The sequence below is a fragment of the Lissotriton vulgaris genome, chromosome 1_1 (assembly GCF_964263255.1).
Source record: "Lissotriton vulgaris chromosome 1_1, aLisVul1.2, whole genome shotgun sequence".
NCBI lineage: Eukaryota > Metazoa > Chordata > Amphibia > Caudata > Salamandridae > Lissotriton > Lissotriton vulgaris.
Window position 1 is genome coordinate 1,762,848,857 of NC_141685.1, and position 19,242 is coordinate 1,762,868,098.

The 19,242-nt window shown below is 44.2% G+C and overlaps 1 protein-coding gene across 2 annotated transcripts in view; it reads right to left on the reverse strand.

Moving 5' to 3' along the window:
* The window catches only part of NR2C1 (nuclear receptor subfamily 2 group C member 1), a 477,706-nt gene that overhangs the window by 82,685 nt on the left and 375,779 nt on the right, over positions 1-19,242 (reverse strand). For both annotated transcript variants that reach the window (XM_086919061.1, XM_086919062.1), the window contains one exon: positions 9,532-9,637. In XM_086919061.1, coding sequence (XP_086775187.1) covers positions 9,532-9,637 — 106 coding nt within the window. The remainder of the gene's footprint in view (positions 1-9,531; positions 9,638-19,242) is intronic.

Below are 19,242 nucleotides of genomic sequence, written 5' to 3' on the forward strand. Positions count from 1 at the left end.
GGGGTGAGGTTGCAAGAGCGTTGATGTGAGGGGAGGAGTCGAGGTTATGTATAGTATTGGATGCAAAGATTTGGGACCAATGGATGTCAGGTGGGGGCTGAGAGGGAGCTCACCAGGCCGCTCTGCAAGTCGTTCCCAGACCTGGCTAGGAAACCTCCGCAGGGGCCTGGGCTCGCACTCAGCAGGGGATCGCTACACCCCCATATTAGGTTGCCTCACCTTAATACGGTCGTCTCTTGCCCTTCGTCCTCTCTTCATGGAAAACCAATCTGAGATTGGCTGCTCCTCTCTCTGCTCTGCACTCTTGCATGAAGCGTGCAAACCTTCTGAAGAGACACTGCTGCCGGCCCTGGAGAACATGCTCCCTCCAGTCAGGACCTGGCCCTTCAGCCCATCCTGCTGCATTTTTTAAATCCTCAGCCTCCCCCACAGGTTCTACTGAATGTCCACTTGCATTCCTAGCTTCCAACCAGGCCCTCGGCACCTTTTGGAGCTCATCCTTCCTGGTGAGGCCTTTCATGGGGACTTTAAACTTTTTGCAGATTGATTTAAACTGTGGCAAAGTGTAGGATTCAACCATTATCCTCTTCAAACTAAACATCCACAGATGCAACTGAAGCTAGCTTACCTAAGTTGAAGCTGGAAGTTCAACACTTGGTAAAAATGGCCAAAAATAGAAAAACTAAATGTGGTTGTGTAGTGGTCTGTACTAATCAGTAGTAGTGTACACCAATTACTGTAGGTCAAGAACAAATGCAAGTCCTATCCTCACAGCTTGCCACCGATGTTAGAATTGGGGGTCTCTAATTGGTAGAAGTATATACCTGTCCAAGCAGGGACCCTTCCTTCTAGTCAGGATGAGTAAGGTACACACCTAAGTTTCAATGTGTTCACCCTCTGGTAGCTTGGCACATAGCAGTGAGGCTAAACTACAGAGGCAATGTGTAAAACATTTGTATATAACCCACTGTAACACAGTGAAAACACCACAAATGGACACCCCATCAGTTTACAAAAATAAAGTATCTTTTTCTAAACCAAACAAGACCAAAGCAACAAAAATCCAATATACAGATATCACACTATGCCTTTTAAAAAGTAAAAACAGTTCTGTCCATAGGAAACTATGGACGAGTCACTTTTAGGACAAAGTACCTGGGATACATCAAAATCACAAGCAAAAATAGCTGCAGGGAAGGTGATGCGTTGGTTCCTTACTGGAGATTAGGTGATGCATCGCTTTCTTACTGTGTGTGGAGGTGATGCCTCAGTTTCTTACTGCGGTACTAAAGGGGGTGGTGATGGACAGAGCATCTGAATCAATCAAACACTCACACCCAGTCAAAACATCTGGGTTTAATCCATCACCGTTCTTTAGCCCACTCTGCCACCCCAGTTCAGACATGGCTATATGCAAATCAGTCTGACCCTGTGCCTCATGGGAACAGTTCAGCCCGAACTGCCAAGCCATGTCTTCCCTGGACCGGAAACAAGCTTCCGAGGACCGGTTTCTGGCATTCCAGCCGTCTTCAGCCCAGCTTGCTTGAATCCAGTGGCAAAGTGAGCAAGAGACTCACGTCTGAGTATACCCTGCCACACTTATGGCGGCCAAAAGCGGTACAAAAGGGGGTGTTGATGGACAGAGCATCTGAATCAATCAAACACTCACACCAAGTCAAAAGATCTGGGTTTAATCCATCACCGTTCTTTAGCCCACTCTGCCACCCCAGTTCAGACATGGCTATATGCAAATCAGTCTGACCCTATGCCACCCCCTTTTGTATCAGTTTCTTACTGCAGCTCCAATGCACCTGTGGGTCAAATCTACAACAGCAATCAGTGGAAAATCCGGATGCGCTGGAGGCGAACGGCGACAGTGAACCAGGGGCTGAGTCTCTTTCTCAAGCTGCCGACCGACCATTCCTCTTGCCGCCAGCAGGGCGGAGTCAGTGTGGTGATCTCAGACTTCGGAAATTGGTGCACAGCACTCGACATATGGCAGTATTCCGGGCCACGGAAAGGCGCTGCACGGATTTCTTTGGCCACACAGGGCTGTGCATCAGGAACTCCTACCGCAAGGCAGTGCTGCGGCGGAAAATTCAACCGCAAGGACGGCAAAGCGTCAATTTCCTTCAGAACTTTAGTTCTTGCAAGTTTCCTGTTGTAGGAACAACCTCCATCATGTCCCAATGGAAAGTTAAACTTGTAAGATGTTACAAGGTAGCTACCATGTTAGCCTAAGGGACAGGCATCCTTTCAATAGTGAAAAATGCACAGTATTTCACTATCACGATATGCCAAACACCCCATCACAAGTCCTACCTTTCACATACACCGCACCCTGCCCACGGGGGTACCTTGGGCCTACCCGAGGGGTGTCTTACATGTAAGAAAAGGGAAGATTAGGGCCTGGCAAGTGGATGCACTTGCCAGGTCGACATGGCAGTTGAAAACTACGTGGGTAGACACTGCAGTGGCAGGTCTGAGACACATTTACATGGCTACTCAGGTGGATGGCACACCCAGTGCTGCAAGACTACTTGTGCAAAAAACAAGTGATGGACAGAATACAGAACAATGTCATACATTCACCCCAGTACAGAGATCTGGGCCTAAATCCATCGTTTTTCTGCTCACCATGCCATTCCAGTTTGAACCCAGCCATATGCAAATCAGTCTTGACCCTGTGCCCCATAGGAACAGTCCAGCCCGAACTGCCAAGCTAGGTCCTGCCTGGACTGGACAGAAACCGGTCCTAGGATGCTTGATTCCGGTTTAGAGAAGACATGGCTTGGCAGTCCGGGCTGGACTGTTCCCATGAGGCACAGGGTCAAGGCTGATTTGCATATGGCCATGTCTGAACTGGGGTGGTGTGGTGAGCAAAAAAACGATGGATTTAGGCCCAGATCTCTGTACTGGGGTGAATGTATGACATTGTTCTGCATTCTGTCCATCAACTGTTGTTTTTGCATTTGTCACCCCAGTGGGACGGGTATGCTCAGACGTGAGTCCCGTGCTCCCCACGCCACTGGAGTCAAGCTATCCTGCTGAAGACGGCTGATAGCCTGAAACCGGTCCTCGGATGCTTGATTCCGGTCCAGGGAAGACATGGCTTGCCAGTTCGGGCTAGACTGTTCCCACGAGGCACAGGGTCATGGCTGATTTGCATATGGCCATGTCTAAACTGGGGTAGTGTGGTGAGCAAAAAAACAATGGATTTAGTAGGCCCAGATCTCTGCACTAGGGTGAATGTATGACATTGTTCTGCATTCTGTCCATCAACTGTTGTTTTTGCGCAAGCCTACTTGTAGCATTTGATTTACAGGTCCTGGCACACTCAATGCACTTTACTAGAGCCTTACCAGTAAATCAAATATGCCAAATAATGGATAACCATTCAGAATCACAATGTACACAGGGAGCACTTGCACTTTGGCACTGATCAGCAGTGACAAAAATACAGAATACCTAAACTAGCAAAAACGAAGTCCAGCGCACAACCAAAAATACAGGAGGCAGAGGCAAAAAAATAAAAAATCAGGGGACACCACCCCAAGAATGCCAGGTCTAACAATGTTTCATTAAGCCCATATTAGCTATCCCATCTTCCCCTCAGAAGCTCCAGTACCCAAAGGCAAAACTCAGGCCCCTCTTCAGAAAAATGCCTCAAAGTGAAAAATCAACTGATCATAAAAACTGAAATCCTGCACCTGTATCGAGTGATATCTCAGTGCCCTGCATTGTCACCCAACATCTTCAATGTTTACATCGCTCCCTTAGCGTGGGTTAATTCGTTCCCATTGTATTCATTTCTCCTCTTACACAGACGACACTCATTGTCCCGAGAATAGGAGGTGAACTTCTATAACATTATTCAAACATTGTATTGTGGGGGTCAGGGAATGTCTTTAATGGAAATGATACTGAGAGAAAATTGATTTGTTATGTTTTACCGATTCTCAAGAAGCATCACTCGTTTCCATTTAGAGCCAGAGTTTCCTTCAAATTGTATTATTAGTGCATAGAGCCTTATATGGATATGCACTGGTATTTCTGTGTAAAAGGCTAACCTTGTATGCCTCTAGGAGAAGTCTACTCTCTTCTGTTGAACATCGCCCACTTTAGAAGAACATTTTCAAAGGCAGATATTTCTGTCTTAACGAAGACTTTGTGGAGCACTCTCCTCTTGAAATTCAAGTAAATCTCACATTTTATGAAACACATGAAGGGAGGCTGCCTAAAGTGGCACATATAACAAATTCAATGATGCATTTGAGGGTGCAACTATCTCTTCAGGAGGGGGAAATAATTCCACTCCTATAAAGGAAGCAAACAATAGGTTGGAATGTTACCCAGTGTTACAGCCAGTGGTTTAGACTATTGGCAAGCATTCCTCCCCTCATCTTTTGTGTATATGCTGAAACACAAAAATCAACTGGTCAAATAGCTGCTTCATCACCTTCAGATGTCAAGATGGGCAAACCTGCAACATCCACAACTCAATTCATATCAAGGGGATCCCCCAAATGTTGCCCACACTTCTATACAGACTAGAGTATCTATTTCACATACCTGGGTTCTACAAAACAATGAAACTTGCAGCATCGTTTGAGTGACTGCATCTGATTTAAAGCCAAGTACAGCAAGGTAAGTGATGTATGGTCTTAAGCCACTTCCTGAGGTGGAACTCTGGTCTAGTGTGAGGAACCTTTTTTCTGAAGACCTGCAAAACTCACAGCTAAGGCTGAAGACAAACTCACTACTTATCATATTAGAAGGCATCTCTTGAAAGAATAGGCCATTATGTTATATTGAAAGCATTTGGAAGACAAACAATGCACAAAGCATGACCTCTTTCCCACTATGAGAGAAATATTTGTCACAGAGGTGGCATGATGATTGAAGAAAAACTGCCAACGAGAAAAGTCTAGAAACAAAAGTCTCTTTTAATACAAAGACTGCTAATTAAAGCAAACATCTAAATTCACCGAATAAAGCACGGGAATGCTTTAGCATATTTTATCAAATAAAGGCTAAAAGAATTGTTGAGTGAAGCACAGAAATGCGTCAGAACGTCATCAAAAAAATACGTTAAAAAGTAAAGCCCAGTGTTCAGTTATGGTATTTATCAAAGTCCTAAACTTGACTGATATCCTTCATCTTCATAGTGATAAAGCAGCAAGTCGATCTCTCAGAAGAAAGAATAAATTAAAGAGAAATAAAAGTTTAAAGTTTCTTTCTGAAGAGAAAATAAGATTAAGCAAACTAACTCAACTGGCAGCCCACTTCACAGTTTGGGAGCAAATACAGAAAATAATTTTGCACCAAATATAAATGTACTAAATCAGGGAACAACAAGAAGCTTGGAAGATGAAGAATGTAGACAATGCCGAAGAATGTACTTATTAAATTTAACATTTAAGGAGCAAACATAACACTTTAAAGATGATCCTATTTTTAACAAGGAGCCAACAAAGCTATACAAAAAAGCATCTTGCTTCGCTTCAGCCTATTCTAAGGTGACAGACCTAGAGGTCTGATTTTGAATAGTCTGAAGTCTATTTATTTGATTCTTAGAAAAATGTAGCTATATTGTGTTACAACAGTCAAGCCTACATCCAACAATAGCACCAACAGCCATTTTCCGATCGTCTTCAGAGACGAGGAAGAACAGGTCATAATTTACGAGGACAAAAAGAAGCACAGAGACAACAGAAGAGACTTACATATTAGTTTTAAATTTGGAATCAAATTTGACATCAACACTTTATACATGAGATTTAAGATGAGGAAAAGGACCCTAAAGAGAAAGGCCAACAGATTCAGAACCATACACAAGGGCAATCCACCACCAACAGGATCTCTCCCCATATTCATTTTATGACAGTTATTGTCAATCTATTATTTTACTTTCCAAATAGACTCCATTATTCCACCCAGGGGAGAGTTGGAATTGGAAAGACCTATAATACATGGTGTGTCACTGGCATAGGTACATTACCAAGCAAAGCTTCTGATGAATTTAAAGTGATATGATCGGTATTAAATAGACACGTGGAATAGAATAGACACTTGTTGGATACCCCTGTGGTTAAATAAATTATTTTGGAGATAAAATTGTTCAGCATGACCTATTGGAATCGGTTTTGAAGAAGTGAGCCAGGTTACAGCATTTCTCACATTCGGCAAGTCTGGAAATTAATATATTATGACCAACTATGTTAAAATGCTGCTGACAAATCCAATAAGGTTAATGTATTTGTGGAGTTAGTGAGCAGTCATCAGAAACCACAATTAAAGTGGATTCAGTATTTCTATTAGAGCAAAATCACACTTGAGCAACATGAAGTACAGAAAATTGTTCCAGGTAGCGAACAAAGGACTGCCCACAATACTAGATCTTACCTAGAGCAGGTGCTGCTCTAGCCCTTTGGGAACCCTGTTAGCTAACCACTTGTCAGCCAACACTGCAAGTTCCTCTGGATCCCTCTGTCAAGTCAGACAGGTATTGAATAAGTGGGGTACAGCACTCCTCTCCGAGTACCTCCGTCACTGGTTAAGGAACTGAAAGTCCTTGGTTTCCATCCCTCTTAACCATTCATTCCAATTACGCAATACATCATGAATCCAAGTCTCAAGCAAACCACCATCCACCGTCTTGCAGTCCAGGAATCTCAGATAGTACTGAGCTGGCTTTAGCCTAAATCGCCTAATCAGAATTCCTTACATTTGCTCATAGACCTTCTGGTCTGCCACAGGCATTCAAACAATTACGGCTGTCCCTATCAATGCCATGCGCCCATTAGATGTTGACGATTGAATCGCGCATGGCGGTTACGGCAACAAGGAACTGGTTGAATCTGCACCGGTCGGTTCCATGGCCAAAAATAAATCTGCTAGTTTGGCACTTTATCTACAATACTTAAAAAGACCTTAATTAAAGAAAGAGACCACATGAAAACAATCCGCACCACCACAAATTTTTCGTATGAACCGTGATTGAATATTACGCCCTGATGATGACCTCGCCATAAAAGCGCATGTATCCCTGGTCAAACAGAAGTCGAAATGTGTTAGTATATATTCTTGGGAAGACATTTGAGACCCTTCAACAAAACACAATTATAGTAAATCACTATTTATTAATGAAATAGAAAAGATGGAACCGAAAAGATGTACTTTCATCCCCAGAAGAAGAACACAACAGGTGTAGTGAGTTGACAAAAACCTTTGGACACTATACATTCTCACAAACTTTATGAGATTTTGGACCATGTTAAATGAGTTGTCTTTAGTTGTTATGATTTATCACACTAAAAAAAACGTTTCTGTATGTATGTCTAAGTCGTTATACTTCTTGTCCATTGGATTTATTTTCATATGTATTAGTAATATTAAATGTACTGCAGATGAAGAGATCAAGATCAAATGAAACAATTTGATGATTAAGAGTACAAAGAAATAGTATTTGAGATTTACTCTCAAACACCCTGGATTCAAGTGGATTTGGTGTTAAGTACGTGGATGTTGTTTGATGGCCACATGGGGTTATTCATTTTGTGTTACATTGCATAGATCCCTCAGCATAGATTGGCCTTATTGGATCATACCCCGTTTTCCTGGAAGAATGGGCCCCATGAAGGCAGCTGCCTTACCTATGCATTACAGGTGACCTCAAAGCTCACAAACCATTCCAAAATGTCACACCCTTCAATAAACACATTTTGAAACATTTGCCACAACCTTGCTTGAACTGGATGTAGAAGTACGTATCCCAGATGGAGTTGTCATTGCTGCCATTCCAAGTTTCTCTATTTCGAGGATTACCCCCATTACTTTTCAGATATTTCCTTTCTTTACACTGTTTCTCCTCCCTGTCTTGCAAGTTCTCCTCCTGGGCCCTTCCCTCTGGTCTCTCCCGCCTATTCTCCTCTTGTTCCCACTGAGCAAGTCTTAGTTCTCCCTCTCAAACGCTCAGGATTTCTAATCTTTTTTTTCAGTCTGAGCTTTCTGAAACACCAACTGCAAAGCTAGACTCAACCCACCCAGGGGATTTAATCCCGCAATTGGTGACAGTGGTACCCTACAAATTAGAGGTGTTGCACACATCCAAGGTATTCTAGAAACTCAAGATGGTGAGAGTTTTGATGATACTCTGGGAAATGCATTAGGGGACACACTCTGCCTGTGTCTGGGATAGGTTTGCCCTAAGGGTATCCTAGAGCCTGAATCCACAGCACTCTCTTCTTAGGTTGGATCTATGCCTAGAGTTAAATACAGCCTTATCCCTTTCACCAATTGTTTGAAACTGGTACATAATGAAATTAGCAAGGAACTCTGTCTAGACTGCTGGGAATCCCCCACCCGCTGCCTGTACATTCATTTTGCATCTGATCTATGGACATGGTGCTAAGGTATATTCCCAATTCTGTGCTTCCCACTGTCTATGTGAGTCTCATTTGCGCGTAAAAAACGTCACTGATTGAACTACTTGATTAAATTAGAAATGGCCAATGTCACTGATGTATCCATGCACCTAAACGTTAAGTATCCCACCGCTGCCACTGATTGCCAGAACCTCATTCAGAGGCCCACTGGGCAAACAGGAGCTACTGGGCCCAACCACGAGTGCCCATTTACTCCTGGTGTTTCAGTACTTTACCTAATAGGGATTCTGAGCGACTGGGCCAAGTACAGCATTTGATTCAGGAATTGCTTGGTCCGTGCAGTACAAGCTCCCTCTGAGGAGGGTAGAAACAGGATGAACACAGGCTCACAACTCAAACTACATGCCATATCGGAAATAAAGAAATTCTATTTTTACAAAGGGTAAATAAGAACTTTACACTCTAGTTATTTTTTTTCTTCTTAGTATAATTCAACTAGCCTTAAAATAATTTTGCCGATTGGCATTTTTAAAGCAGATTTTTGTCAAAGTGATATTTCTCATAATAGGTGTTCCAGGATCCACTCCATTGACAAAGTTAGCCCAGTATATATGAATATTAATGGTGATTCTGTGAAGCAGAATTAAGGCAACATGAATTTTACTGGCAGTCTGATTGCGGACAGAAGACCAGTTCTGTAACCAAAATTCATGGGAAAGTAAATCATTGACATTTGATAAAAAAGACGCACAGCAAAATCAGTACAGTGTACACTCATTCCACATAAAGAAGGTTGATACAAAGAGTTACAAGGCCAATGCAGGTGGCGTCTGAATAACTCACAAGACTTTTTAATTCCACAAGAGGTGTAGGGCATAAACAAATGACTGTTCTCTGGATGAGAACAATTTTACACATCACAACATTGTACATTGGAAAAACAGCACAGGAAGTAATATAATTCAATTTATAAAATCAAACATCTGCACTAGTTGTCTAATAACTGAAAGCACATACAGACTACCATAGATACAATGTGTCATATCAATGATCAATGTGACAATCTTATTTATATGCAAGGCTTAGACGTGTAACATATATGATTACAGACACTCATATGAAGATAAAGAACAAACTTTTGCACCTGTATGTATCCTCTGGGTATGTTTTTGTCACATAATCCTGAAATTCCATGTATGCCTTTTCCTGAAACTTCTCAATCTGTGCCACATTTTCCAAGCCAGGGTGATCTGAAAGAATATTGATTCTAATGTAAATCATACATCATCATCTAAGGGCTTAATTCTAACTGCAACATTGTGATAAAAAGTAAGAAACGCTTGCTCTACTTTACTACAGACATTTCCATAGGCCATGTTTTTCTTAGGCCATCTTGCCTACATCATTGAATTTGAACACTAGAACTTGTAAATCCCACATCGATCATTTTTTTAATACATTTCTTTATTAACATTTTCTTTAATTCAACACTAATACAATTAACATTTGCAGGTAATGGAAGCAAATTCTTAGTGACATATTCATGTACAGGCATTGATAATTGCAGCAGCGATACATAAGTCAGTTTTATACTTCTCAAATCCCCCATGTCTCGGTTCCCAACTCCAACCCCCCCCCCCCCCCCCCCCCCCCCGACATCCTTCTATTCTATGGTTGGGTGACTATTTGAGAAATATCCATCTCCAGGCATTAGTATTGGATCCATATTTTCTGGAACTTCTTTGGGCATCCCCTGGCCACATAGGTGGTCTTTTCTCCTGTCATACATAGATCCATCCACCTCTTTCATTCATCCAGTGCGGGTTCATGCTTCAACCCCCACTTGGGTGCCAAATCTCTCTTGGCAACCACCATGCCAAGATTAGTTAGCAATAGCTTTGGCTTTGGGAGGTCAACTTCTGTATTAATGCCCAGTAGCACAAATTTGGGATCTCTAGGTATCGCATTGCCCAACACGGACTCCATCTCTGTCAGTATACTATCCCAATAGGCTTGTATTTTCCCGACACTCCCATATGGTATGGAAATAGGTCCCAGATTCCTCATTACATCTGAGGCAATTAGGGGTTTCAGCCCTACTTATTCTATGTAAGCGGGATCTGTCATAATAAGCCCTATGCTAGTATTTCAATTGAATAAGCCTAAGCCTCGACTTGATAGCCACTTCCCGTGGATGCATAAGCGCAGTCTCCCAGTTTCCATCCTCAATGACCCCCAGCTCAGTTTCCCATTTTGCCCTGAGTTTCAGAAGCGTGTCTGGCTGATTATTTATTATGGTCCGGTACGTCCAGGAAACAGCTTTTTCTGCAATTTCACCCATGAGGAGTCTACCCTCTAACAGGGCATATTCCGGGAGCTTCTCCATAACTATATGTTGCGCCTCTCACGCATGGACCAACCACAGGTATTTATAGTGTTGTGTCTGGTGTAGATCGTACTCCTTCTTGAGGACGGGAAAGGTAGCAAGTTCATTGGGGTCTAGTATGTCTGATTTGGGAAATACCCAGCAGATCCCACTTTTTAAACCCAGTCAATTTCGTGAATTCTTTGAGTCTCCCTCCCACCCAGAGAGGGGTTTCTCTGGTGACAATATTAGTCCATTTAATTTGTCTTTCTGCTTTTTTCCAGGCTGCGACCTCCACCTGCGTAGCTACTTCTAATTTCTCAACCCCCTTCCGTCCGTAAAGGTAGGGGTTCTGTGAATGATTTCAAATTGCATGTGCTCCAACGCATAAGTAGGGTGGGTCCCAGGCATGTGTTCCCATTCGTTAATCACTATCAGGTGAGAGGCCCAAAGGTAGGCCCTAATATCTGGTACCGATATTCCACCATACAACTGATTGCGTTGTAGAGTGGCTCGGGCCACCCTGGGGGGCCTTCCATCCCAGAGGAATGTACGCAAAGCATTTACTATCTTTACCAAAACGTCCTCTGGGATTGGGTAATATGTGTTCTGGAGGATGTAAAGGAATTTGGGCAATACTACCATTTTATACAGTGCAGCCCTACCTAGCAGTGTCAGAGGCAACTTTCTACACCTCCCGATGTCTATTTTGAATTCTTTAAGGACTCTATGGAGATTACGATTTAGGGCCTCTTGTTGGTCAGTGGATACGTAAATGCCCAGATATCGCATCCCATGTTTTTCCACCTGGAGCTCGCTCACACATTCGAGTGGTCCCCATATCAGATTCGCTCAAAAGACAGGATTTATCCCAATTAATTTTATACCCGGCATATCTACAACAGCATTCAAAACTGTCCAGTATTGGTGGGAGTCTCGTTCCTGGGTTCGTGACATAGAGAAGAATGTCATCTGCATAGAAAGATATTTGTTCATCTATAGTCTGTTTTATTACGCCGAAACCCAGTCATATCTGGATGTGCTCCAATAACGCATGCAAGGGGCTCCAGTACAAGAGCAACAAGCATTTGCAATGCAATAGGTCTCGCATTAGGAAAGTTTGAGCTATTGGTATTGTAAATGACACATTTTTTATTTGTGTGTGGGTTTTAAAAATATCGAAATTAATAGCTTTGTCATTTACAATGCCAATAGTTTTAACTTTCGCAAACGTGACACCTATAGCATTTGTAATGCAATATATGTTGTATTTACGTGACTTAGATGTATTGATATTACACATAACAATGGCTTAATTTTTTAAAATAATTAATACTTAAATAAAAGTTATTGTAATGTATAATGGCAATAGCTTAAACTTTTGTAAATAACTTTTGTGAAGATTATGTTCAGTGTATTTTATTGAGACGAAAACCCAAGAACAGAAGTGAAATATTAACATCTTTTTGTGACATTTGTAATAAAGCTTGAAACACTGAGAGAACATATTTGAACCAGTTGTTGAATGGTTGCACAGAGTGATGCTGTGGCGTTCAGTGGTGCCGAGTGATGCTGTGGCGTTCAGTGGTGCCGAGTGATGCTGTGGCGTTCAGTGGTGCCGAGTGATGCTGTGGCGTTCAGTGGTGCCGAGTGATGCTGTGGCGTTCAGTGGTGCCGAGTGATGCTGTGGCGTTCAGTGGTGCCGAGTGATGCTGTGGTGTTCAGTGGTGCCGAGTGAAGCTGTGGTGTTCAGTGGTGCCGAGTGATGCTGTGGCATTCAGTGGTGCCGAATAATGCTGTGGCATTCAATGGTGCCGAATAATGCTGTGGCATTCAGTTGTGCCGAATAATGCTGTGGCATTCAGTGGTGCCGAATAATGCTGTGGCATTCAGTGGTGCCGAATAATGCTGTGGCATTCAGTGGTGCCGAATAATGCTGTGGCGCTGTGGCGCAGAGTGGTGCTGTGGCGTAGAGTGGTGCTGTGGCGTAGAGTGGTGCTGTGGCGCAGAGTGGTGCTGTGGCGCAGAGTGGTGCTGTGGCGCAGAGTGGTGCTGTGGCGCAGAGTGGTGCTGTGGCGCAGAGTGGTGCTGTGGCGCAGAGTGGTGCTGTGGCGCAGAGTGGTGCTGTGGCGCAGAGTGGTGCTGTGGCGCTGAGTGGTGCTGTGGCACTGAGTGGTGCTGTGGCACTGAGTGGTGCTGTGGCACTGAGTGGTGCTGTGGCACTGAGTGGTGCTGTGGCATTCACTGGTGCAGGGTGATGCTGTGGTGTTCACTGGTGCCACAGATTTGCAAACACATCACGCAGATGCAAAAGTAGTTTGACCAACGGGAGCCAAGAGTCACAAAAACAACACAATTAAAAGGAAAACAGAGACAAAGCATCCTACCAGTAGAAAAACAAGCAGTGGCAAAGTCTGGCGTTGGCTGCCAGACTTCTGACCTTGTCAATGATTGCTTGGTTCTGTTGTGAAAGCTACTGGGCCCTCGTAAATTTAAAAGAAAACAGGAGCTAACTATTTTTGGGACACAAAAGGCACTCAATGCCACAGTAGTGCTCGACACTGAAAGGAACTACATTGTGTGTGCTCCTTGTGAAAGTGCTGACTTCAAATAATGAAGTTAGCCAAAAACAGAAGTGGGCTGACCGATGGCCTCATGCTGTAGTGGGTGGAAGAAAATGTGACAAACACAGTAACAGACCAATGGATGAAGAGGGCTTGCTGAAAGTCCCTACAAGTGAGCATACTATAGAAATAATTTAGTACACTTAAAAGGTCTCCGCTAATGAAAAGCTTTTCTCTAAATGGCAAGGGAAATAAAAACACCTTAAATATCCCATATTCTCATTGCGGTTACCTAGATTCACATTAGGCCTGGGGGAGAGTTGCGTAATTTGCATTGCGGAAACACACACAAAATGACCAACGAATTACACAAAATTACATATGGAATGCCAGTTGGCATTTTGCAATATTTTTTAGTGGGAATTTGTCCCTATGATAGGTGTGAAATTAGTTTTTGCATCCATTTGGGCAGGAGGTTGCATTTCGCGCTACAATAATGCTGCACAATCGTGCATCAACTCGTGTTCTGTTAATTTGTGTTGGACCACACTCCTGCATTGGTATTTTTACACGAACATTTCAGTTGTGCAACGTTGAGGAATCTCAGGTATTTTGCCTAAGAAGCATAACGCAACATGCCAGCAATGACACAAGATTACGCCAGGGTAAACAACATTTCGCCTGGGTCTCATTTACATGCATTTTGGCCAGAATGTTTGGATTATTATGGTTTAGGGAAAAAACACAGTGGCAACAATTTACTAAGGCATGCAGGGTGAGGAATGGAGAAGTTGATGAAGTATCACAACAGCTGCAAAGAGCTTTGAGCACCATGCCAGTCACAGTTTTGCAGTGACCCACACAGCCTCTCAAGGCTTATAAAATGGATGCAACAGTGGTATGTTCTAAGTAACACACACTATGCAATTACCAGTCAGATGTTCACTTTTTGTTGTTCGCTATACGACCTGTCAATGTGATTAAGAAGTTGGCTAAAGTTGTATCGCATTGAAGAGTCTCCGGGGTCCAACAGACGGGGGGGGGGGTGGAGAGATGGAGAGAGATGGAGAGAGATGGAGATGGAGAGAGATAGAGATGGAGAGAGATAGAGAGAGATAGAGATGGAGAGAGATAGAGATGGAGAGAGAGAGAGAGAGAGAGAGAGAGAGATGGAGAGAGATAGAGATGGAGAGAGATAGAGATGGAGAGAGATGGAGAGAGATAGAGATGGAGAGAGATAGAGAGAGATAGAGAGAGATATAGAGATAGAGAGATGGAGAGAGATGGAGAGAGATAGATGGAGATGGAGAGAGATAGAGATGGAGAGAGATAGAGATGGAGAGAGATAGAGATGGAGAGAGATAGAGATGGAGAGAGATAGAGATATAGATAGAGAGAGAGAGATAGAGATAGAGATAGGAGAGATAGATAGAGAGAGAGAGAGAGTTAGAGATAGAGAGATATGTGTGTGTAGAGAGAGAGATGTGTCTGTAGAGAGAGGTTGTGTGTAGAGAGAGAGAGATGTGTGTGTGTAGAGAGAAAGAGATGTGTGTGTAGGGAGAAAGTGAGATGTGTGTAGAGAGAAAGAGAGAGGGGCAGGTGTGTAGCGAGGAGAGAGGTGTAGAGAGGAGTGTAGAGAGGAGAGAGGTGTAGAGAGGAGTGCAGAGAGGTGTGGAGAGAGGTGTAGAGAGGAGAGAAGTTTAGAGAGGAATAGAGAGAGAGGTAGAGAGCGAGAGGTAGAGAGCGAGAGGTAGAGAGCGAGAGGTAGAGAGCGAGAGGTAGAGAGCGAGAGGTAGAGAGCGAGAGGTAGAGAGCGAGAGGTAGAGAGCGAGAGGTAGAGAGCGAGAGAGGGGTAGAGAGAGGTAGAGAGAGAGGTAGAGTGGGGGGTAGAGAGAGGGGTGTACAGAGAGGAGTGTAGAGAGGAGTGAGGTGTAGAGAGGAGAGAGGTGTAGAGAGGAGAGAGGTGTAGAGAGGAGAGAGGTGTAGAGAGGAGAGAGGTGTAGAGAGGAGTGTAGAGAGAGGTATAGAGAGAGCGGTATAGAGAGAGGTGTAGAGAGAGGTGTAGAGGGAGAGAGAGGTGTAGAGAGAGGTGTAGAGGGAGAGAGAGAGATGGAGAGAGCGAGATGGAGAGCGAGATGGAGAGCGAGATGGAGAGCGAGATGGAGAGCGAGATGGCGAGAGAGAGAGAGAGAGAGAAGGTAGCACGTGTGTGCACGTGTCCAGTAAACTACGTAGGGTCTCTCCCCGAGGTAGGAAGTACGCAAAAATTAAGGGTACCAGGGGTGAGCCACCCAGGTAGTTGCTTGGAGCCCTTAAAGGCAGATGTACCTAAGAGGTAAATTGGACACTACAACTTTTGCAACTGATTGTGGGGGTCCTAGGCCAATGAAACCAAACGAACTAAACAAAAAAAAAAACACCCAAGGTCAAAGAAATGCCGATCCTTACAAACCAATAATGGTAAATTGCACCCTGCAGAAGTGTGCGCATTTATTAGGCAAGCATATCAGCCCATTTAGAATGATACATACATGTATAAAGAGTGATAACCAGTTGATATCCTTCCCGTGGTAGGGCAAAGTGATGCCCCTGAAACAATGTATAGAGCCCTACATCTTGGTGCATTATGATGCTTTCACAGCAAATACAAAATCAGAATTGAGAGTGCCTTACAAACCCAGAGATGAAAGGGCCTAGTACTCAATTACTGCAGAAGTAGGTCATTAATGTTTTAGAAAAGGGTATTTAAATATGAACATAAGGATTCAATCAACACATACTAATCAATGAATCTAGGTCAGGGACACTGCATAATTCACTCAAAAAGGCACTGACCTGCACGTGTTCTCTTGATTCAACTTAATTAAATAACTTAAAAACACCATTTCAGTCACTTGTTCGGTGCATATTTATTTTGAACGTTTCATGGTGTGTTACACTGGATGTCCCACGTTATTGTGGTGTCTGCAAATGCGTATTAATGGGCAGTAGCCAGAAAAGCAAACATCGCTAGGAGTGATATTGCCGGAGGAGTGGGAAAACAAACCATCCTCGCAATTAAAGTGGGGCCTGCACAGCAAGACTCGAGAAGAATGTGAAAATGCCAGCGATGGGAGGAGACTGCGTAAAGTGAGTGTCTGCTCTGTCTGAAAGAGCTAACATCTACAGCAGAGCATCAAAGGGCCTGGCGAGAAGGGAGGGGGGAATGCGAGGAGCCAGGGACCCAGAAGGGGGAGGAGGGAAATGCGAGCAGACTTCAAAGGGATGGGCTAAAAGGGAGGGGGGAATGCAAGGAGCACAGGAGCCTTAATGAGCATGAAGAATGCCTTATGCCACCTCTGCTCAAGCACGCGCACATGCACTGTAAGCTGTAGCCAGCAGTTGTAGCCCGAGCGCGTTCCTTTGAAGTGTTTGTCTTGCTTTGTGGGAGGGGTAGGGGGAGCGAATTCCTGTGCATGCGCCTACCTCACATGAACTGTATGCGATCCGCAGTGGGTAGACTTTTGAAAACACCTTAATAGAATCTCGCCGAAAACAATGCTTACGCATTGCTTCAGCGAGACCTAAAAATGAGGGGGGACAGAGGACATCCCTGTTTTGTCCCACGCTCTATTGAAGATTCCCCAGAGATCCCTCCATTTACCCGTACCCTGGCCATTGGTTTCTCGTATAAAAGATATCCATTGCCTACATTTAGGACCAAAGCCGAGCCTCTCCAATGTAGCCAATAGATAAGACCAGTGAACAGTGTCAAATGCTTTTTCATCATCAAGTGATAATATTAAATGTGGGTCTGCACTATTACTAGCTGCCTCAAGCCAATTGTGGACTCTGCAAAGGTTTAATCTTGTGGACCTCTTTGGCACAAAGCCAGACTGGTCACGGTTAATGAGACTAGATATGACTTGTGAGCCTGCCAGTAAGAATGTGTGCCAGTATCTTCGTCTCTATATTTAGGAGCGAGATGGGGCAATATTAGCTGCACTTCTGTGGCGGTCTATCTTTCTTATGTATACCCACTATTGTGGCAGTGCAGAGATCTTTCTGTAGGCTGCCCACAGTTCGGGCCTCTAGGTATATAGGTTCAACAGATGGGGGCCCAATAATGCTGCATTTTGTTTGAAGAGTTCTGGTGGTAGTCCGTTGAGACCCGGGTCTTTCCCAGATTTTAGGTAGCCGGTAGCGGCTCCTACTTCCTCAAGTGTTATCTCTTCTTCCAATACACAAGCGTCCTCCATGCCTAGTCTGGGAACCTCTATTGTCTCCAAATATCTTTCAATCAAGGGGACGCTTGGCGTAGAAAGCCTCGTAATAATAAGCAAAGGTATTGGCTATCTCAATGGGGGTCACGTGTCTCTGGGCATCATCTGTATCTATCTAGGTGACCAATCTCCTGTCCAATTTTCTCCTGCGGAGCCATGCCAGCAATCTACCCGCCTTGTGTCCCACCTCGTAGAGGCGCTGATGCATGGCCTGTATCGCCTGTTTCGCGTTGTCCCTAGCCTTAGCCAAGTATTCCCGGCAAAGAGTCCTCATTTTTCATAGCAGTTCAGAATCTTTGCTTGTGAGGGCCTGCGTTTCTAACTGAAGAAGCCTAGTTTCAATCTCTGCATTATCATTCAAAGCCTGACCCTTTTTATGGGCTATTCTATTTTGGGCCCTATCTCATAAGTCCTTCTTGTAGGCCTCCGAGAGTGTTATAGACGACTCAATGGAACCTACATTTACCTTAAAGTAGAGATCCGTATCCACTCTAATTTCTTGAGCTACCTTGTGATCTTTAAATTCCCAGGCATTGAGCCTTCATTCATTGCCCAAATGTTTCCTATTTCTCCCCACTGTAAGCCAGAGGGGCAAGTGGTCTGAGAGGCCTCTCGCTAAATATTCTGCCTTTTGGATCTCCTGCACTTCTCCCGCTGGGGCCAGAATGTAGTCTATTCTGGAAAAGGTTTTATGTGCTCCGGAATAGAAGGAATACGCCCTAGTGCTTGGGTGTTTCCTCCGCCATAAGTCCGTTAGCGCTAGGGTGTCCGTAAATCTCTTAAGTTGTGTTTCGCTAGACCCTGCAGGAGGGACCGTAGTACGATCAAACCTAGGGTCCATCAGATCATTAAAGTCTTCTCCTACAAGGTGAGTACTGGAGTCTGCCTCCAAGAGAAAGCCTCCCAGTTTATCCAGAGTCTGCTTTTGTAGTCTTGGGGGAGCATATACAATTATGAGAGTACTGTCCCCCCTATTCCATACGCCTTTTACTGCCACATAGGTCCCATTTGGGTCAGTCCTTGTGCGCTCAAGTCTATAGGGCTGGGCTTTCTTTACTAAAATGGCGACCCCCCCCCTTGCCCCGGAGGAAAAACCTGCATGTGCCTCTACCTAGGAACCTACACTGTGTGCCTTTCAAATGTGTTTCCTGCAAGAATATGGTTCTGCGTTTCAACCTTTTAACGTACGCCAAGACTAAGACTCCCTTTACTTAGTCCCCCAACCCGTTTACGTTCCAGGAGAGGACTGAGTATATGCTGTTATTTTGTATTGCCATGGTGGAATTGTAGATGGCAAGTGTCCATGCTGAAAACGCCCCTCACAGGTCCCTGCAAGAAACCCAGAAAAACTTTGACTCGAAAACCCCCAAACTCCCCTCCCCGCTCTAATCCTCCTACCCCACAGCCTCACGTGCCCTATGCTCAACCCTAAAATCGCCAATATAACAACAAGCATAGGTGTCCATTGAGGTGTCTATCGCCACCTCCCTTCCCCGCCCCCTTATCCCCAAAAAACAACCAAAACTACAAAGGATATGCCTCTAGTCCGGGAAGATGGTTCACAAGTCTGAGAGGGGTGGCCTCCGTGCCGTTTCTGTATCGCCGGTTGGTTCTTCCGTCACACCCATGATTTATGTTTCTTTGCCAATTTTGTGTTGTTGTAG